Source organism: Patiria miniata, unplaced genomic scaffold (genome assembly GCF_015706575.1).
Source record: "Patiria miniata isolate m_02_andy unplaced genomic scaffold, ASM1570657v1 HiC_scaffold_14, whole genome shotgun sequence".
Lineage (NCBI taxonomy): Eukaryota > Metazoa > Echinodermata > Asteroidea > Valvatida > Asterinidae > Patiria > Patiria miniata.
In genome coordinates, this window is record NW_024037052.1 from 9,497,711 (window position 1) to 9,520,447 (window position 22,737).

A 22,737-nucleotide genomic window follows, 5' to 3' on the forward strand; every position below is an offset into this window, starting at 1 on the left:
TTGGAGACAGAATTGCTTTAAGTCTGTATCTAAATTTAAAAAAACAAAAAAATAACCACTTAGTTTACATCTTTCCAGAAGAGGGACAAGTTACACTTAACGGGCGTTCAATCAAAGTAGCCAATCAAAGTAACCAAACTTAGAAGACTCGTTAATGTTTTTTTCAGTAGGTAGGGGAGGCTGGATAACATCTGCAAAAGTTTCAAAAATCGAACTTAAGTTGTGCTAACTGAAACAAACCTTTTAGTGCTAATGTTGAATAATATGTTGTCTAATTGAAATATTGCGACTTCAAAATAAAGAATGTACAAAACAAAAGGAATTTTTAGATACCGTTGTGGTAAACCCGTAAAAGATGTTGAGATCCATTGATAGCCTCACGTGTTGTGCATACATACAGCCATTTGAAAACATTTGAACGTATGCAACATGTATCTGTTTCTACTCCTCACCCTGGGATGTGTGTGCATTCTTCACGAAACTTTGGCTGTGCGAATGCGCAGAAACTGCTAATTGCGTGTTAGGGATAATATCAAAACAATCCACACGTTTTTAGGAATAAAAATGCTTATTACCGGAAATACTGTGCTGTTCCATTAATCACAGCGAAAATTAAGCTCCGTAGACTGTGTTCAAAACGCCTGGCAGATTGACCAAGTCTGGGTTGCTGTATCACATGACACTAACATGTACATGTACGTTTCTATCATGTTGGTGTGAGGGCGGGCATTATACTGCACGGGTGTTTATAAATACAAGTATGCACTATGCGTGTATAGGCACAGAGCGAGCGCAACCCAGACTTGGGCCAAGTCTACAATATGTTGGCTATGTATACACTACATGTATAAGTTTGTACGCTGAACTAATTTTTGCATGCAAAACTGCTAAAAATTTACAACACTATCCAGATGCCACTATACATGCATAGCTTGGCGTAGACAAATTATAAACATAATTATAGACATTCAGCAATTGTTTAATTTGGTTTGAAGACCATTGAAAGAATGTGTTGGTGCTTACATGTATTTGCGTAATATACCCAAATTAAAACAAACTTGTAATTACAGGGCGAGTCAAAAAAAGCAGAACCCAAACCCCCAAAATTATATTTCATATTTAAAAAAAATATGTAGCACCAAACAGAATAATGACTGGAAAGCCAATTTAATAAGCTACTTTTAGATGAAAAAATTACTGAAATTGCTCAGTCCATTCAAAGAATATCACCATTTGAACATAATTACCCTAAAACCTCTTTCGTCCAAAGATACGATTTCAAGAATCGTCCCAATTGTCTTCAAACATCAACAGGGATAAAATCTCAGTTTAAAAGTTAAAAATATTCAACAAAGTGCTTTGGAAGGACCGTCTTTTAAAAAGAGTGGATGTTATAAATCATATTGTTTGCCTAACCAGGGTTGTTAATAAAGATATTGTGTACTACAGTTGGTGACAGTTGTTAAAACAAGTATGCTGTGTCATTTTCTTTGTTGTTCCAAACAGTCAAAACACACAGTATATTGGGTTTTTTGTGTGAATGAAACAGGTTTTAGGATCATTGTGTTTAAATAGTGATATTCTTTGGAAGGATTGAGCAATTTCGTTAATTTCTTTTATCTAAAAGTAGCTTATGAAATTGGCTTTCCAGTCATTATTATGTTTGGTGCTACATATTTTTTAAATGTGAAATATATTTTTGGGGGTTTGGGTTACCCTTTTTTTACTCGCCCTGTATAAAAGTTCCAAATGGGTATGCCATATGGTAATCATGCCATATGGTATCCGTACCTCTGGATACATTCTTGGTCTTGATGTCTAGATCTAGAAAGTTCCAGGCCTGGATCCAAGTCCAAGGGAGGTTTGGACTTCACTGCTGTTTATTGATTATTAAATGTAGTTGTGCATTTACATCCAGTGCATGAAGCCAATAATGCTTCTGTAACATGACATACAGTGATGTACAGTATAACGGTGTGGTTCAGCATAACTTCACCTAAAAAAGCCAAGTTTATGCCAGCCGTCCTATCAAGTACCATGTAAATATGTAGTGTGCCAAAATAAATGTAACATTTGTATGGGGCTTCTGATCACACTGTGCCATAGATCATTGTATTGAAAACAAAAGCAAGTTCGAGTGGTAATACAAATATTTCAGAAATGCATTTGAATTGATTTGTTAAAGACTTTAAAGACCTGGGCTTTCACGAAATAGAAGTACAGTTCAAGACAATACATTGCTCTTATTTAGTTTAAATAAATACATGTACTTGCAGATAATCATGAGATTGCCCGGAGAATAAACATCTGCATGAGTTCATATGGCATTGTTCATGGTCTTTATTGCTTTTGATTCTAAAAGTGTGAGAAAATCCTGTCTAACAACTTCTGGATGAGGTTTAAAAAGACTTCTTATTGTTGACCATAGTTAAACCTTGTGGCAAACTGTTGCCTGTGTAGCTGAGTAGTATTATGGCACTAAATGTAGTAGACTGGCAGACAAGTTTCCACACCAGTGTTGTGAGCTGTTGATTTTTTGTTTCACTACATTGTCATGACAGCATATATTAGTCCAACAATGAAAAACCAATTCTAGTTTAACTTGAGTTTACAATGTTTGTGACAATAATTGCCAAAGTGGAAGGAAGCAAAACAAGTAGTTTGATTAAACTTAGGCGATAATACTACTCGTCATAATACTATTAAATGTATAGAAAACATATTTTCACGCTGAGAGTGAAATTTGGAAAAGACATTTTTACATGACGTACCTTTTTTAAACAAGGATGTATTCTGTACGTGAAGTGTAAATATTTTATGGTGAATAAATTGAACAGCAAGATGCCTTGACATACAATTACTGTACAAAGCTCTGTACTTTTTCCAATCATAAAAGGTAATTTTTGAAATAAAAATTAACCAAAATGACCTATTATTTGTCTTTTTTTGGTTTGGTTTGTTTTTCTTTATATTTATCGTTGTCCTTTTTTATAATTCTCTGCAGCTCTTTTTTTTTTAACGGAACAACGCATGAACTTCAAACTTGGTATGAACATCACCCATTATACAGAGATGTACAACAAGTTGAACATACAAGTGTGACAGATGATGTCGATCATGTGTTAAATTACAAGGGATAGGCCATGCATTGGTGAACATTTCATGTAGCTTGACCTTCATGGAAGGGCAATGTTAGATGAATTCAAAATACCAAAAGAACATTGATATATTAAAACAAACGGAATTCTTGTAAACAATTCAAGGTAAGAATATGAAGCCTTGTATAAATATAAACCCTTGTCCTAAGATGTGAAAACAATTCATACATCATCATGACGTCTTCACGCATAAAATTACAAACAAGTTTTACGTCAAAATTTGATAAAATAATTTGAAATACAACTTCGGAACTAAAATGAGTTCAAAATTAAAACCATCCAAATTAAAACTTTAAAAAGAGATATAGGACTTCATCCACTTTAAGATGACGTCACATATGACTCATGATGGCGTCATAATTATGCCACCTACTTAGGACCAACTTTAGCTTAGGATCTTTGTCTTGTTTAAAGTCAATCTAGTTGTATTTCATGTCGAATATTGCTAGTAAAAAAATATGTAAAAAGTTTGAAAATTAATAAAAAATTAGTTGGATTTTGCATACTAGTAAAAGAGTTTACCTACGCACCAACTCTCATAACAATTTAGCCTTCCCTTATACTACATGTAAAAAAAGTCCTACTTTTGATCCTAAATAACTCTGTTGTTTACCAATGGAAATAAACCAAAATTTCAGATCACATAGGCCTAAACAAGGCCTGACAAATTTTATGGACCGAGTTTCATCAGCTTTGTGCAAGGGGGTGAGATTTAAATGCCATTCGAAAAAAAAAAATTCACTTTCAGAATCTGCCACTTTTGACTCCGCATCCTCCAATGTGGATACAGCGCTGGAGACGGTGGCGGAAGGCGCAAGCTGCGGCCAAAAGCTTCTGAAGGAATGCAGGATCACCCCTGATGTCATTGCACACCTCCTTAATCGTTGGCACAACACAATCAAAGTGTGCATTGTGCAATGACATCAGGGTGGCGCGCCTTCCGCCACTGTCTCCAGCGAGTATCGACATTCTGAAAGTATTTTTTTTTTCACATGGCGTTTAAATCTCACCCCTTGCACAAAGCTGATGAAAATTGCTCCATACAATTTGTCATGCCTTGTTTACATGATCTGAAATTTTTTATTTTAATTTCATTGATAAAAATACCAGAGTTATTTCAGAACGAAAGTAGGACATGATTTTTTTTTACAAGTAGTATGTGTTTCCAAAAACTGCATTTTTAATGACGTCATTGTGACGTCAAACATGTTTGGAAATTGTGTGCATTTATCAGACGTAAAAAACCTATAACCAAAAGAATGTTAAATTTAGCGTTGTTTTGATGACATCATCATGAAGTCACTTTATTTTTCATCTTTGAAACATACCCATGTATTTTCAAGGTTTCAACCCAATTGGCTTTGTTAATCTCTTAAGATATATAACCAGGCGCCGATCCAGCGAGAGGGAGGGGGGTTGGGGGGTCGAACCAAAAAAACCCAGCTGTCAAAAAAAAAAATTGTTTTTCATAGAAATTCCGACAAAATAATGTGGACCCCCCCCCCCCCCCCCCCCCGCTTTGTACACCATTTTGTAATATAGTGTTAAGAATCGTGAAATTTGAAAAACGCCCCCTATTGCATTATGGTACTAGCCCCCCCCCCCCCCCCCCCGGCCAAGTGCTCGGAGAAAAAACCTGTCTACATTTCAGATTCTTTTGCTGATGAAAAAAACAACTGCAAAAATTCCTGGATCCGCCCCTGATAACTTTATATTATGCACCCTCAAGATGATGTCATATAACCCACAATGAACTCATTGTTTAAATAAGTGTTACATATGAATCCTTAACGACTGCCTGCCTGGCAATCGACAACATATAATCAACACACATAACAAACGAAAGGTCCTTTGCAATTACTAAGGGAATAAATGTGCGCTCCAGAGGTTTTTATTACTCTGTTTAAGACCGCTTAGAGTCTGGGTGCTGATAATTACCCGAGCCGGAGGCGAGGGTAATTATCAGCACCCAGACTCTAAGCGGCTTAAACAGAGTGATAAATACCGACCGAGCACACATTTATTCCCATTCATAAATACCTTTTCGGTAAAAAAAATCAAATAAATCGTTCAAAAAATCCTGATTTTGTTCAACAAGTTCACTTCATGCTTTTTTAAACATCCCTCTAGCAAAATAATGGAGTGTTCAGCTGGCGAGTAAGATGTAAACAACTCTTTTATGGAGATTGATGCGCGCGTAGCATGTTCTGCGCGATGTCGCACAGAACGCACCTGGGGCGTTGCGTTTTGAATTTAGAACTATAAAATTCTGACTCGCTGTAGTGTTGCACATGCCTACGTGAGGATTGTGAACGTTCAACCAATGAAATGGTAAGAGGCACTGGATTTTTAGGGGTCCACATTTTATTGTGACACTGGAAAGGTATTTAAGACCAGCTAGCCATGTCTTTATCATCCGTTTAAGACTGGCCACGTGACGGGCTCTCGACCAATAGGAATAGCTAAACTGTCTGAGGTATTTATGAATGTAGGTTATATTCTTCTAACCTTTTCAACTACATTATTTACAGTAATTTACATTAACAGGATTACAGTTTAAAAACATTGTAGAACTATTGTCATCAAATTAAGAGCAAGAGCCGGTGTTAGATTGTTCATTCGAGTTCATTATCATGTACTTAGCTAAGCTTGCTTGCTTGCTTGCATGTAGAGACGACTCCTCAGGACTCCTGCTGTCTCGTAGCTCTTGACTTGACTGGGCTGTGAATTCTCGTCATGGACTGCTTGTCTTTGGTGAGGCTAAGGCATTGGCGTTGTGCATAGACGAGTCTTGGCCTTGAGCATGCCAAGATCCAAAACTTCAGCTACAGAAATTTAAGCTGAGTTTTGAGTTCGATGGTCGATCTCCATGTCTTGGTCCATCGGTAGATACTGTCTGGCAATCTTGCCAGCAGGAATTGAAGAGTCTGCTGTCTTGAGTCAGTCCTTCCGGCCAAGGGTCTCAGATCCAATCGGTACCTAGACTCAGTTTGCTCTCATCATTTATATAGCCTTATTTTTTGTAAAAGTTTACATGATTGTCACATAAATTCTAAAACAAAGAATTTTAATAAAAATTGCTGTGTAGGCATGGGTTACATACAACAAATAAAACAAAGTTACAATAAGACTGCAACCTTGGAGCAGGTTGCATAAACCCCAAACTGCAGTATAAGCAACTTATGGTGCCATCTCAGGAAGGTCAACAGATCCATGTTACACAACTTGAAAATGTTGCTGTGTAGACAAGTTAAAAGAAAGTAAATTCATCCTTCAACAATTATCAATATTTAATATTGATAATTGCTATTAATCAATATCCCATGACAAAAGAATATCACAATTTAAAAGACGCCAAGAAGTCGTCACACATTTTCTCGAAATTTTGTGTAGATATCTATGACCTAATAAACCAATTACAAAAAAGAATTTTGATTTAAGCATGTTTTGTTCTCGAGATATTCAGAAGAGATGAAAAAAAATGAAGTATCAAGTGGGGGGGGGGGGGGGCAGTGGTGATGCGTTTCAGCTTGCCGGATAGGTGTTCCTTGTTGCACACAGTGTACGCTTGACATGCTAGGGACCTGTTGACGGATGACTTGATGCTTGGATGGTGGAAGGCGGTGCTGTGTATATATTGGTACGTGTAGGTGGGTTTCCGGTAGACTGTGCGAGAGAGGGTGCAATCCTGCTTTCTTGAGACATGGACATCAAGAAAAGAGATGTTTACATCTCTCTCTTATTCCACGGTGAACTGGATGCTGCACAGCGGAGGGAGGCGATGGCAGAATAATCAGTCTCCTGACATACAGTGTATGCTGTCCAAAACGTTGAGTTAAAACCGGTTCTTCTCAGAACCATGACATACTCACAAAAGATAAATTTCACACAGTGCCACCACAAACTGACCTTGCTGTTACCCTCACCATGCAAACTGTTTATTCTTACATGCTTTGAAGTACTAAGAAAGAACAACATATGCACATCAAATACACTATCCACTTTTATTCTGTGAGAGACTATATACAATGTACATTGATTTTTGCAACTGCCATTTGCTCAATCTGAGTTGTGCACAGCTTGCCAGACTGCACCGACTCCAAAACATGGCAAGCGAGGAAAATAACTCTTAGGAATAAGCGCTTTCATGTTACTCCTATTTTAGAGGAACTTCAGTGGCTTCCAGTTTCGTTCTCAGAGGCAACGTCTACATAAATTGTGAACTTATTTCTGACATAAAATGTGCTGTGTAATTGCTGGTTATAAGGTTGGACATTTTATGGCAAGTGCTATGAGTGCCCATCACTCATGTACATGTACTACATGAAATATGCCCTTTTTGGGGGCCAAAGTGACAGGAATTTTAGACAAAATAATTGTTACATTATAAAAAAATTCAAGTTATCATTTAATCTCCACACTATTGATCCATTAAGCTGCTGCCCATGATGCTTTGACCGTATCACAGACATGATTCATGCAGTGTGGCATTCCAGATGTGCACAGAGGGCAGGGCTGAATGGATGCAACATTGAAACTACAGTACAACCAAACACAAATCACACTTTTTACAACACTTTGCCCACACAATGTGTTTCAGTTTTCCCAGAGAATCAAATGGTAAGGACTGATTCAATAAACATTACAAGACTTAAACGTTATTTTACTTCAAACTTGATTAACACAAATTGTTGCAATTTTATAAAACCATTTAGCTCTTTGAAAAATGGGAATATCAAATAAAAATTATAATCAGACATAAAATATATTTTACACTTTACAAAACCGCAAAGGAACACGTTTACTTGGTCACTCCATGGTTCAGTTTTAACCAGAAACAAACATTTGGTTTACAAACTAGGCTTAGTTGCCAAACTATAATTAATGGTATACTTCAGTTAACTTCACTTATTGTGTAATCACTCAGTAGTCATTGCCAGGGTTACGCAGTAAACATCCTGCATCTCATTTCTTTTAAAAGCAGCCTTAATAATGTTTGAAAATTCCACAGCTGTAAATTCACCCCAAGATATTAATTTATTAATTTCTATGTTACTTCATCAACTTCTATTTTCTTCTATTATTTCTATTCTGCAACCTCATGCCCTCTTGAAGTTAAGATCAGATTAGTTTGACCGAGATTTGATGGTTCATATAAGCCCTAGGCTTCAATTCGACCCTCAATTTCAAGCAAGAATACATGTACACTGTAGTACAATGAGTACTTTATGTCCATGCAAGCCTTCGCAGTACGGTGAATGATTTGAAAAGTCCACTCTCCATGTATCTTAAATGTTGTGCATAGTTTCAAGACTTTCTTGATTACAATACATTCTGGCCATGACTGCAGTTGTAACACTGAGACCTCCTTATGATTGTACATGTATCATCATGTTAGGTTTACAAAGATTATGCTTCATCTTTAACTCTTAGACTTTGGATTCAATAGTTTAAATACATTCTTACTTTCAATCATTTTAAGAGCACAAAGATCCAATGAGCAGATACATAGGTACCATAACCTATTACAAAAAATATACAACCCAGAAAGCCCTTATTGAACAAGAGACGTGCTGTCCAATGCTGATGCATCTGGCTCCTTATATTGAGGAGAAGAGTATATTCGCTCTAGCATTGAAGAAATAGCTGACTAGCAGAGACATTAACACCACTACCATACCAAGGCAAAAAATCACACTCTGCCAAGAAAAAAACACACACAAAAAAGGAAACATTAAATGCTGCAAAATCCAATACACCAATATCATCATTAGTTTATGGAGCAAACAAATTTGTCTTAAGAGGGCTGAACATTTTGGTCAAAACATATAAAGCAAACTGTTTAACATGTACATTGTAATTTTCAAAATACATGTATTTGTTTCAAACAGTCTGCATATTTTCCATTAAAAATTAAAAAATTGTTATATTATCTAGCTCTAGCAACCACTGTTATCAGAGAGCTTTTAGTGTAGTATTCAAGATGTGAGGGCTCCTTTAAATCTCAAAGAAGAACTCACTAAATACATGCATTGTTTCATGGCCACTATGAAAGCAAATAACCATTGACCATTTCAAGTTATTTTGCATTCTAATCTTTCATTTTGAGAAATGTTGCTCTCCAAAAGCAAACATTCTTTGTCCTACAAGTGACCAATTAACACATGAAAATAACGACCATAGCTTTCCATGGCCAAATCAGCTTTTTGGCACGGCCATTGTGACTTTGGTCGGGGGCCGAGACATACATGTAGGAATGTCTCGCTGCAGTGAGCCTCACTCTCAGTCACCTTAAGGAGATAGTGACTTGTTTCAGTAATGCTTAATTTACAGCGGCAAGGTATCTTCATGCCTGCGATATTTCACTAGGAACCAGAAATGTCTCAAACGCTTGTGTTCCGGACAAAATGTCTGAATCTGAATAACGATCGCTGTTGTTCACATTTCAGACATTTTATCCAGAACGAAAGTGTTTTAAGAGCACAAAGATCCAACGAGCAGATACAGTTCTTATCAGTTCTTTAACACGTAATAGAAATCATGTTCCATACATGTACATTCAAACTGTTGACTGTGATAAGCCAATGTGACTACCACAATGTTAAGATGCTGACATTATTTCTCTCCAAGAGATAGAGATATTATGAACAATTACATAGGCAATTCAGACAAAGTTCCACACTGTCATGACGAGTCCCTCATCATGTCTAGTCTTAGCTGAAGTCATGTTATGGCCTAACCTCCCAGTCAAATGCCAGGCCAAGTCCATGGCCTTATCAAGAGGCACCCGTACCAAAGGCATACACTGTATGTAGGATTCTTTAAAATGTAAATCCTGTACCCACCTCTTGTTCTGGACTTGGCTTAAGGTAAACTCTTGCAGAGAAGGCAGTGGAAGACCACTGGCTCTCAGTCCATGTAGAGTACTGAGTGGATGTCCAATCTTCTTGGCCATCAATGAATGCTGGAGATTGAGCCTTGGCTAGATTCACATTACTCTTGACACAGTAGCCATAGCCATCCTCGGGATTCGGTCCTTGCATGAAGAAATAATGGGATATCTACACACACACACACACAGAAAATATCAATGTTTAATTAATATCTAGCAACAGGGGTGCTGTGGTCCAATGGTTACGGTGTTCGACTTGTGTGCCGTGGTCCATGGGTTCGAACCCTGACAGGGAACATGGTGCTTGTGCCCTTTGCGAGGCACTTTACAACAATTGCCTCTCTCCACCCAGGAGTATTTGGCCATCATAAATAACATACTCAGCTCAGTAATGAATAAAACTGATTTCTCTGTTAAACCATTCAACCATTAGATCCCAATTTTGTTGGCTGACTTTATATTTGCAAATTTGGTGCATGATATATCGAGTAAGACAAATTGTCAACATCAAAAGCAACTCCGATTATGCCTTCATACAGTTGACTCCTGTTAATAAGAGGTTCTCCAGATGTTCTAAATCACCTCGTATCGAGGTTCTAAATTACAATATAAGCAAAAGAATGAGCCAATTATAACCAACAATCGGATTGTCAGGAAGAAACAGGTGGATTTTACATAACTTAAATTAGTCACTGTAGCGCCCAAAACCGCACAAGCAATTTATGGTTTTATTGATTCTCCAGTGAGTAAATACAATGTACTACAATTGCTAATGCGTTAAGGTTTTTAAACATTGTGTCACTTTCTGGCAGACTTTCTGGTCTGCAGGCCGCCAGGCGGGCCCTATTGGTGGCCCCCCGGAAGCAGCGAGCTACGCCCCACAACCATCGGTCGTTGGTCTCGCCTCACAATCTTCAGTCACCGGTCACGGTTGGGTGGCCCATGAACAACGGGACATACCGCACACGGTTAGCCTTGCTCCAGAGTCCCCGCCTGCGGTGAATGCTCCACAGTCATCGTTCATTGGTCACGGTTGGGTGGCCCAAGCACAACGAGATATACCACGCGTGGTTGATGGTACACCGGAGGCCCGGCCCGCAGCGAACACCTCATGTGCGTCAGCCGTGGGCCACGGTCGGGTGGGCCAGAGACAATGGGATCTACCGCACACTGTCAGCTGTGCGCCGGGATCCCTGCCTGTGTTGAGTATTCACCCATCGATGTCTATTGTTTCTAAGGGAGTTGCACAGCCACCACCGCGTGGTTCTGTACAAGTCGCCCCTCCAGACGGCTCTCGTTCACCAGAGTCTACTCGGCCCTCACAATCGGCTGATTCATCCGATGTTGAAGAACCAGACCAATTACAGTGGCTCTCCATTACTGAAACGGAGCTTCGTGTAGTACAGAGAGACATGATACGGGTACTTAAATTACCCTCCGCTGATGAGCCCCCTCTGCCCGATCATAAATCATTCAAGCGTCGGATGGGCTCCACATCTACCAGTGACAAAGTGTTCCCCATACTTCCGTTGGATCAAGTATGTGTGGAACACATCGACAACATTATGTCAGCAGACAAATGGCGTCCATTTGCCAGACGGGAACTAGATTACTATCGTTCAGGGTTGGCGATTTTTAAAAAAAATCAAAGAAATCGGATTTTTAAATTTAAATCAGATTTTTTTGATTTAAATCAGATTTTTTTGATTTTTTTAACTTTCAAAATATTGATATGTCTAAACATATGTCTAAATCTCCCCATGCACCCTCACACCCATCACAAAGGAGTTTACAAGTTCCTATAATACCAATCATCCACAAAACTCAATAAATTGATAAATGCTTTTGAAAAAAATTGTATTGAATCAGTGATTAAAAAAATCACTTGATTTCTTCTACATGTAATTTACATCATTGGTTCAATGGTACATTACACTGAAGACACTTTAAAGGTGCATTGCTTGATTGATACAGCTGAGATACGCTGTGTGGATATGAATGAAAACTTGATTTATGGTACCTGTACATGGTATACAAAAAAAATATGGCAGTTCTCCATTGGCATGTTGATTTCAAAAAAATGCTTTTAATTTCAAAACCGGAGGCACTGATCCTTGTGTAACTTATAGTGTTTGATTGATGGTCCAAGGTGGAGAACAGAAATCAGGCCTTACACCTTTAAAAGGTTTTATATAAATCTCAATCAAAATTTGTAGGAAGAAATGTTAGGAATAAGACTATCAATTGGGACTTTGAATACACCTTTTGATGGCTCATGTAAGCCTTCACCAGCAGTTGATTCCCAATATTACTGTAAACAAATCAAGGAATGATTAAAGCAAACGTGAGTGTGCTCTCTTTAAAATTAAAAACTTTGAAGAAAAACTTTTAAACTCAGATCTTGACTTAATCAAAACAACGATTTTGTGTAATTATGCAAAATCTAAATTGAGTCGATGGTGATGAAGTAGAGGTGTTTGAATGTGTTAACATCATCTTACACCTTGTAATTAAGTGGAATCAGTTGATTTAAATGATTGAAATGACCCTCAACCAATTGATTTTGCCAAAAATAAGATTTTTACAAAAAAGTGATTTAAATTAGTGATTTTTATTAAAAAAATCATTTGATTTAAATCGCGATTTAAATCAGTGATTTAAATCAACGTGATTTAAATAAGCCAACCCTGCTATCGTTTCCCGCGGGAAGATTTTGGCAAATTTTTCACCACGCCTACCCTCCCCGACGCAGCAAAAGATAAGCTGGCGGCTGATGAGGGGAATTCGTCATCTAGCCGGCCCATTGTAGACAAGACACGGGGCAAGCTTGAGGACACTTTGAAGAAGATGGACTCGGCTTCCCGTTTCGGCTTGCGTTCAACTTCTTTCTTGCTTCTCCTCACGGAGTATTTAGCCTTAGGCTATGAAGACAAATCGCTGATTCCAGCGGACATGCTGACTGCGGCCCTTCATTGCCTTGACCATGCCCTGTGCACCGTGCTTGACCAGTTTGCACGCATGTCGGCCTTGGCAACCTCTGCCCGCCGGGGCAACGTGCTGGATGCACTTTTCTTCCCGTCGCGGGGTGCCCATAAGAGACTTGAAGCTTTCCCTTTGTTGGGTAAAGATCTCTTTGCTGGGAAATTCGAAGAACATATGAGAGATGAAGCCAAGCGTCTGAAGGCCACTGAAAAGATCAACTTCAAGGTGCCTCCAACCCCAGCGACCAAGGGACAACAGAACAAAGCCAAAACATCGTTTGTTGTTCCTAGACGCAAACCACTGAAATCTAGTCGTGGTGTTTTCGTGGCCGCACCGATAACACTTCCGGTGCGCGTGCCACGAGACTCACATGTTCTCCGGACAGCAACGGCCCCAATCCGGCCGTAGCTTCCAGGCGTCGGCCCCCGATATCCCGGGGGTTGCTGCAAATGACTTACTAGACTCATGGCGGCCTCCCGCCGTTGGACCCGTGGGAGGCCGTCTACGAGCCTTTGCGGGGTTCTGGGCTCAAATTACGTCCAACCGGTGGGTGCTCGACTTAATCAAGTGCGGCTACGCACTCAAGTTCTCGAACACCCCCCTGTTGGACATGATCGTTTGGCCCACATCAGTGCCGTCCGATCCATCGAAACGCCTCTCCCTCGAGGGGGAGATCAACTCTCTTCTCAAGAAACGTGCAGTACGCACGCTCCCCCGGGGGAGATGCGAAGGGGCTTCACGTTGACCTTCTTCTTGGTCCCCAAGAAGGAGGTCGGCACTTGACGCCCAATCTTAAATTTAAAGCCCCTCAACAAGTTTATTCGGCCACAACATTTTCGTATGGACACGCTCAGAATAATACTGGAGTCGGTCCACACACCGGCCCTGGGGGCCAGCCTAGATCTGAAGGACGCGTATTTACACGTCCCAATCAGAAGAGACCATTGGAAGTTCCTACGCTTCCAGTACCAGAATGTCCAGTACGAGTTTATGGTGCTTCCTTTTGGCCTCTCAACCTCACCCCAAGTCTTCACGCGGTTAGTGAAGACAGTCAGGGCCGCACTACGGAAGCAAGGGGTGATGATTTTCATGTACCTCGACGACCGGATCATCGTGGGTCCATCTCAGACGGCCACGTCAGCGGCACTCAACCGGACATGGCGGCTTGTGTCGGATCTCGGGTTTATCATCAACACCGAGAAGTCCCACCCACTTCCGTGCCAGTTCCCAATCTTTCTTGGGGCATCGCTTGACCTCAAGAAAGGATTGGCTCGTCCTACGGAGGAACGGATTGTCAACCTTCAGAGGTGTGTATCCCTGTTCCTTCCAGCTTCGAATGGGACATTCGCAGCTATTCATAACAACAACTCCGCCATACCTGCCGGCCTCACGTGACACGATTGCTCGCTGGCTGGTTATGGCCATCAAGTCGGCGATGGACACACCAACACAAGAGCCTGTTGGACCAGTCCATGCGCATGATGTCAGGGCAGCTTCCACTTCCTGGGCCTTCTTTAAGGGTGTCTCTATACGGGACATCACACAGGCAGCATGTTGGAAGACACCTTCACCGAGTGCTACTTAAAAGATGTTCTCCAGAAGGAAGGCAGAGCAGGGAGGGCAGTGCTGAGGGCGGCTAGCCGAGCTTCGTCACGTCCGGGGGACCCTCTCCAGCCAGGGACTTCCCTATAATAGGTGAGTCACCTTGTTTTGATTGCTTATGATTCACTTACATATTATATTGTGTATATATATGTATTGAGTCATAATGTTTTACACTGTATTGCCAGGTATCTTGGGTTTCCCGGTCCACCCTCAGGTGGATCAGCGGGACCCATCTGGGATTACATTTACGTATTTAGAGCCCCTGTGAGTAACAATGGCATCTCGCATGGCCCACCGCCTTGATGGTGCTAGTCTATGCATAAGTAGTATTGCTCTACAAGTAGAGTGAAGTAGACTCCCTCCCCTCCCAGAAGTGTGGTTGGGGTCTAGGAGCCAATACTTACCTGTAGAGCATCCCTCCCTCCTACCCAACTCTTCTCGATGCCATAAGTATTCTAACTTAACGCTTCAGAAAAGAGGATGCTCACGAGGCATGCGTGCCGCGGGGTATTATGGGTAGGTCGCCAGAGGGGGCTAGTGTATAAAACTCTTAGCGTGAAATACCTGCCGGTATAGGGAATATATGCATAAGTAATATTGCTCTACAGGTAAGTATTCGCTCGTAGACCCCAACCACACTTCTGTGGGGGGGGGGGGGGAATATCCAGTTCACTATATTAGAGAAAAGCTGGGAAAAATGTAAACATTTACACTGGGAGGTTTTAGCAGTACCTCAAAATGTATTCCCAATATACATGTATATTTTGGTGACTCGTGAATCGGACTCGGGCTTGACCTTTGTGACTCATGACTCAGACTCGACCAGCATGACTCGGGACTCGGACTCTGGAGAGGTAACTCGGACTCGGACTCAATGTTTGGTGACTCGAATAAAGTCTGCTGAAAGGTTTTTTAAATATCATGCTGCTCTCTGGCCGAGCGGAAAATCGGCTGATTACATTTAACTCAGGACAAACAGTTCAGGTGTGGGGTTTATTCTATTCTCCTCTCTTTTTATCAAACTTCTTTTCGGGAAGGGGTTGGGTAAGTTAGGAAGGATTTTAAGCACTGTGCTGCTCTAGTGGCAAGAGTACCGTGAACCCAAATTACAATGCACTCTCTGTCTCTTAAAAGCAAGAGATGCTAACAGCAGGCATTCTTTGTGTCATTGAAACCATTAGCAAGCATTATCACCGCAACAATTAGGGCCTCTTCAAATCGATAAACAAGACCCTTTTAAGTGTGCTCAGTGCACAACAATGCTTGACCACTCATACATGGTAAATAAATGTTCCATCACATGTAAAACATGTCTACATGGAAGTGGGAATGGCTGTAAGATTTTGCAGGTACTAATCACAGCGAGTTGTGCATAGTAAGCTTATAAAGAACTGAATAAGAGGTCCAATCGGAACACAGCTTTAAATTGAAAGATCACCAAAATACATTGTGAAATCTGGCCTTGCGTACTAAACCAGGTTTTTGTGTCACAATTTGCCTTAGTTTTGAACTCCTGGGATACAAAAAACATACGTTCATTTGATTCATGATTATTTTTTGTTTAATGGTCGTTTTCCTTTCAAACATCAAGGTTCAAGTTTGCACCAAGTTTTTAGTTCATCAATTTGTTTTGTTTGGCAGAAAAGCTTAAGAGAGTTATTGTCAAGAAGGAGAAGAATCAAAAAGTTTTTCAAAATCTAAAAAAAAGAAGTCCTGCTGGACCTAAATGAAAGTTGTATCAAGTTTTTCAATAGTCTTTTTCCAGAAACAATTGGAAATACATGCACTGGCCTTTTCTTCAGCAAAGTGTTCCTACCTGATCACTGTCACTATCTTTACACTGGTCCTTAGTTTCATCGGAATCATTATGCTCTGTCCATGTCAGGTTCCCGGTGAAGTATCCCAGCAAACGATAAACAAAGTTTCCCAAAGACCCTTGATCTGTCCCAAATACACCCACGTAGGCATCATATGAAACATTTGCTGCAAAGAAAAATGAAAAACAAAAATAACAATGTAAATCATTTCTCTGTTTTCCAATAGGTGGAAGTGTCAGTGTAGTGTCTAGGTCCAATTTAGGGGACAACATTAATGATATCTGAATCCCTTTGAGTATCTGGTTAATAATAACCTTATCCATGCAATAAATGGCTGAATTTCACTGAAGCTGAATTTTCCATGCTCTTCAACAAATTTAATTTTTTGCCTTAATAAATGTTCAATTGGTATGTTTTACTCCAACACTAAAAAAACTTTTCATTTTTTTTTTGTAGGGGGGAGGGGGGTGGGGGGGGGGGGGGGGAATTGGCGTCTGCGACCCTCTGAGAAAAAGATGATTGTTTTGGGCACCAACATACATGTATCTGCTTTGACAGTAGACTGGCTGCAGATCCACACATCATTGATCTGATGGCGGGGCAGGAACTAGCCTACCCCACGAGAATGGAACTATTATCTGGCAGCCAATAATTTCAAATTTAATTTCTAAAGTCATAATTTATTAACTTTGGTCAATGTCTCATTCAAAAGTGAATAACTTTTGTATTGCTAGGACACTAGCACTTTAGAAAAGGAATCTATTTTTCAGGATGAAACTTGAAAACAGCATGGTTAAGTACAGTAACTTTAATTTTATCACAATTTCCTATCAAACAATCGCACAAGTTAACTTTCACTGTGATTTTCTGAAGGTTTCATTGTTGCTTATAGACAACATGCAATGAGTGAAAAGGGCACAGTGTATATCTACTGACGTCAGCAAACTGGCCCATGGGCACTGACTGTCCATGAACCAAAGGTACATGAGTACCTTACTTACATAGTCTCTCAGATTCCGTCTTAGACACGACTGAGCGGAAAAGTGGACAGTTTGCCTTCACCAGAAAGCAATATAACATCTCATGGATCTGCATGGACAAACAGTAATAATTCGGACTATTCTCGTATTACTTTCAACTTGACTTCAGTCAAGTTTCTTGTTCCTGATCCTACAGGAATGGTCTTACACACGCTGTCAAGTACAGTATTATCAATACTTTATCATTTTTTAATCAGCTTTTCCCGTTCTTTTAAATTACAGTGCACTGTTTTATTTCCTATGGATAAGTGACTTTTAATAACCATTTCAAAAATCCCTTTTGAGTTGATTTCCAAGCACTTGCACTACCCCATATTCAATTGGCATGTTGTGGGCTGTTAACGTGTTTATTCACTAGATTTTCTGATTCCAATGTTAAGTGACATGATTTGACACCAATCTGGATACAGGCAATACAATGATTCCAAACCCAATCAGTTCACTCTTTCTTCAGAGGTACATTTACAAGAGATACATGTACTGGACAATTTAGTTTGAAAAATAAAAGGTGTGGTTGCTCATGTACAATTCACAAACAATGTGAAATATCAAGTATTTCGCTGTGTAAAATTCTGGTTTAAGTCAATAACATGTAGCACAAATTTTGTTTATTGAACTTTTAAAGCTTCCAATTAATTACTTATGTGAATAAAAGTACTACAATGTTCATGCAGATGTAGCATGCATACTTACAGTTGATACATTGGCACGGATGGACTCTTCATCTGTTGCATGTGGTCTAGCCAACTTATACAGGGCCCTTGCAACAGTTGTTGCTATTTCAGATAACTCCTAAAATATTAGAGGTAAACATGTTTAAACAAATAATTGACTACCCATTAAATGTGAATAAGGTATATAATAACTCTCCACATTTTTCTTTGCCAATCATATTTGATAATATTTAAAAAAAATGCCCTTGTGTGACCAAATGTAGTAAAGCCCAAGTCACACATTCACAGTTTGGAGCTACGGATATCCACGGTTTGAAATTCGTGATAAACCGTGGGAGTACCGTGTTCATCCTCAGTACCTCCGTGGTTATCCGTCATCTTCCTTGGGTATTCGTGGAGGGGCTACGGAAGTTTTAAACTGTTCATAACTTCCATGGTGAACCGTCATGAAAATTAATCCATAGTGCAACCGTGGGACATCCGTAGGACAACCGTATTTATTCGTAGTGTTATTCGTGGCTTTTCGTGCATATTCTTGGAGATTTGTAGCTCATTCATGGTGGAAAACTCTATGAATTTCCTATGAGTGTCCTGCGGATATGCCCGGATGTGCTTGGGTTCTGCTAAGGTTGTACTATGAATATGCCATAGGAGAACCTTGGTCATCCGTGGCCCAATCGCAGACAACCATGGCGTTAACGTCATTATTCTTAGTAATACCGTCGATATTCTTCAACAATCCGTCCATATTCATGACAAACCCTGGTGTATTCGTAGAGAAACCTTAGGACAGTCGTGGCTATCCGTCCTGAAACTTTAATGCATTCTTAGAAAGTCGATTTCTCCACGAATCTCGACGGTTCATCGTGATCGATTGATTCTTGTTAAACTGTGGATATTCGTAGCTCCAACCGTGAATGTGTGACTTGGGCTTTATCATAATGGAGCTTCATATTTTAGCAGACATATAGTGAAATGAAACGGCATCATGTTCCATAAATATTATTATGTATCATACACAACGACGTACATGCATGTCCACGAGGTCTGGCCACCTGCTACCCACTTTGCAGGTGAATGCCCACTTTTGCAGGTTATCTAAGTGTAAAGGATCAACTTGTCAGCACACATGCACCTGTTATACTTTACAGTATAGCAGTGATGACGACTACACTTTATGCCCATCGGTGTTGAAACGTCTTACGCTAAGTAATATTTTTAAAAAGATAAAAAAGTTTTTAAAGATAAAACACCTGGACAAGAGCATTTGGGAAAATTTTTTCTTTTGGACACCAGATTTATTGCTTTGATTAGAACTAATCAAAATATATACGGTTGGCATCATATCATTGCCAGCAGGCAATAACGGTGTAAAAACACACGCTCTGCACACATGTTCATGAATGGCCCTATGTTAAGAAAATGGTTAATTTAATCTTACCACTGCTAATGGAGACACTTGGGAAGTGTAATCCTCTTCAATGTTGATCAACTCGGGAGAATCAAACCTACTGTTGTAATAGCTGTAGAAGTACATGCAAAGTACATGCAAATATCAGTATCAAAGCGGACACATCTACATGAAGTTGCATGTTCTATACTGTACATTAATTTTCTTGCATTTATTATGAGATTTTTAATGTTTATATTCAGAAGGATAATGAAGGATAGTTAAGTGTGAATTTCAAGAAGGCTACCCTAGTTGTGGTGACTGGTAAATGTAATGGCTGTACAAGCATAGTGCTATTGAAACTAATAGATCTCTCTCAAAGGATGCCATATTCGTAAGAAAGTTTCAACTGCGTGTTCAATGCCATCAGGTGCGTGTGCGCGTAGCGTGCAAAATGTTCTGAACACATGCACGTGCTGCTCAAAACTTCTTAGAAATACGGCGCAGCCGATACATGTCAAAAAAATGTGATGCCCAAAATGCCGATGCACTTGGCAATCTGTAGGAAGTGACGTCATTTGAGAGAGACCTTTACTGTGCTGCCCTGAATTAATGTATTGGTTCTTCAGTGCCTGTCAGCACAGGAGACTCTTGCCTATGTTACTTCACCTATTCAACAAAAGCCCATTAACCCTAACCCTGCCAGACGCAGCACAGTGCATCAGGTGGAAAAGTCTGGTGCACTTTGATGGAAAATGCTACCAACACCAGTGCAGAAACCGGCCACTTCTGAGACACTTGAGGGCTAGTCCCATAGAACAATGCCCGAGTTGTATCCTGCTGCAGTGGGTGACCACAGACTCTGAGGCAGTTTGGCCTTAAGACTTTTGACCTGATGGATCTTGCTACACTGGGCAGGCTTGTCACTTAGACAAGTGTTGCATGTTGCTGCGTTTGGCAGGGTTTCTAGCCAAAATACCCTGGAGGGTTAGGGTTAACATTTTTGAATTAGATGCTATTGAAGATTGTTTTGGTGTTGATTGATTCCAAGAGACAGCAGCATAATCCCATACCACATCTGCATACACGTGTTCATCCCATGACTTTACAGGTGAATCACTGAATATAATGAGGTTTAGGCAGAGAAGGTACTTTGCCTATTGACTTGCTGACTTGCTGGATTAAACTTTGTGGAAAACCTATTATGCAAGCTTCACATCACCAAGCTCAAGAGAGTCGGAGAAAAAAATGCCTGAAGGCGAAAGCTAATTTATGCCCACCAGGCGGCTCATCAAGGTTTCAAGGAGGATCAGTTGTCTGGGTCTTCAATCCAGCCAAGGAAAAGGGGTTGTCCCCCAAACTGATGCTCACATGGGAAGGCCATGAAAAAGTGCTTTACATATTTTCTTAGCTCAGATTAGTTCGAACATATTTTTTTTTTTTTTTTTTACAAATTCCACTGAAGTGTCACAAAAATATTCATTGAGTGTCAAACATCAAATTAGGCAACGCTGCTACTAAGACACCACACAGGTGCCTTCCTCTTTGCTGTTGTAATTTACATCCATGATTCAAATTTTTGTTCAAATTGCCTCAATTGTGTTACTGATGATCAGAATGCAGCTGATTTTGATTTATCCAATGCATGAACTGCCAAAAACTGCACTAAATGTTACATTTGACTGTATGTGTATATGCCTGTTGTTAGTTTCCAGGTATGGTGGAAAATAATTTGACAAAAAGGGTGTTTGGCTCATTCACCTCAACACTTAAGAAATGAAGAATTGGCAACTTACTTGTTTTGATACTCAGTCTGATGATCAGTCAAGACAATACCTGGTACCTTGACTTTACTACGTAGGAACTGCTGGAATGATGCTGGGGGCACAGGCTGATTAAGAATGTCTGGTCTCTTAATGGTGATGTTACCAAATGTGGCCATCTGTAAGTTATCTAGCAGCTCATCAGTCTGCAACAAAGTGTTGGCCAGGAAATAAGACGATATGTTTACCTTGTTACACTGAGCCATTATGTGACAGAACTGTAAGTGTTATGAATTACATTGGAAGGAATACACACATATCACTGTTGAAATGGTTAACAATTACATGTTGAAGCACATAAGACTTAAGATACTGTTACTATCACACTATTCAATGGCACATGTATGTTTAAATTTACACCTTACATCAATACAATCTTCACAATGCTGAGAATGGTACAAATACACTAATTAGTAATGTGCAAACTAGCAAACGACAGGTTGAAATCCTTAAGCCTAGTTCTGAACACCAAAGCCTAGTGTCCTAAGATCTAGATATTGATGCTTGCACACATGTAATATCATTTTACTCTAGTGAGATATTTCAACTTGTTTTAAATTTTGAAACACAATTTGTAAGGAAGTGTTTTTGTTTGTTTACATAAAAAAACACCCGAGTTTAATAGTTACATTCTTGTAAAGATGTTACAGATTTGTTAACTGAGTGGGAGTTGGTTACAAGCACATGTTCATGTGTAAGCAGGCATCAATATTCCTGCCCAGATTCAACAACTCTTCACACTGGTGAGTCTCTAAATAAGGCCATTTACCTGAGTTTTGGTTTGTGGATAGGTGATGGGATCAATGTGTGCGTACACATTGCCATTCTTCACAAGGGCTAGCTGATTTAATTCCAAGAAATAACGGATATCCTTTAATGTGACGAAAGCAGGCTGAGTCTTGGATGCATCAGGAATGTAAGGGAAACTACCATTCAGCATGTCATACACCATCCGAGATGATCCAATGTAGTCATAGCTCTCCTACAGCCAACAAACAAAACACCTATCTCAGTATCACTGTTACATGTACATAAGGCATGTATAAAGCCTTCATTTTTCACGATGGAAAACCCATTACTTTCCTCAGGTAGTCTCCAAGAAAAGACGTTTAATAAGTTATTCTTTGTGAATATTAAACTTTTTTGGAGTTATTTTTAGCCGTCAATAATGACTAAACTACAATGTTGTGGTGAAGCAGTTGCAGGTAGCAACTCCAGAGAAATGTGCACCTATGTAATACAGGTATCTACCCGCATACTAATCCACTCCTGATCTCTGTTCTGAGTGCACCTATGTAATACAGGTATCTACCCGCATACTAATCCACTCCTGATCTCTGTTCTGAGTGCACCTAT

General features: G+C 39.8%; 1 protein-coding gene across 2 annotated transcripts in view; it reads right to left on the bottom strand.

Moving 5' to 3' along the window:
- Nucleotides 1–7,148: 7,148 nt before the first annotated feature.
- LOC119722024 (nicastrin-like) overlaps nt 7,149–22,737 on the bottom strand; it is a 46,253-nt gene continuing 30,664 nt past the window's right edge. For both annotated transcript variants that reach the window (XM_038192005.1, XM_038192006.1), the window contains exons 9-16: nt 22,151–22,363; nt 21,355–21,527; nt 19,610–19,691; nt 18,188–18,286; nt 17,456–17,543; nt 16,454–16,620; nt 10,004–10,219; nt 7,149–8,857 (exon numbers count right to left, since the gene is read on the bottom strand). In XM_038192005.1, coding sequence (XP_038047933.1) covers nt 8,759–8,857; nt 10,004–10,219; nt 16,454–16,620; nt 17,456–17,543; nt 18,188–18,286; nt 19,610–19,691; nt 21,355–21,527; nt 22,151–22,363 — 1,137 coding nt within the window. In that variant the 3' untranslated portion in view covers nt 7,149–8,758. The remainder of the gene's footprint in view (nt 8,858–10,003; nt 10,220–16,453; nt 16,621–17,455; nt 17,544–18,187; nt 18,287–19,609; nt 19,692–21,354; nt 21,528–22,150; nt 22,364–22,737) is intronic.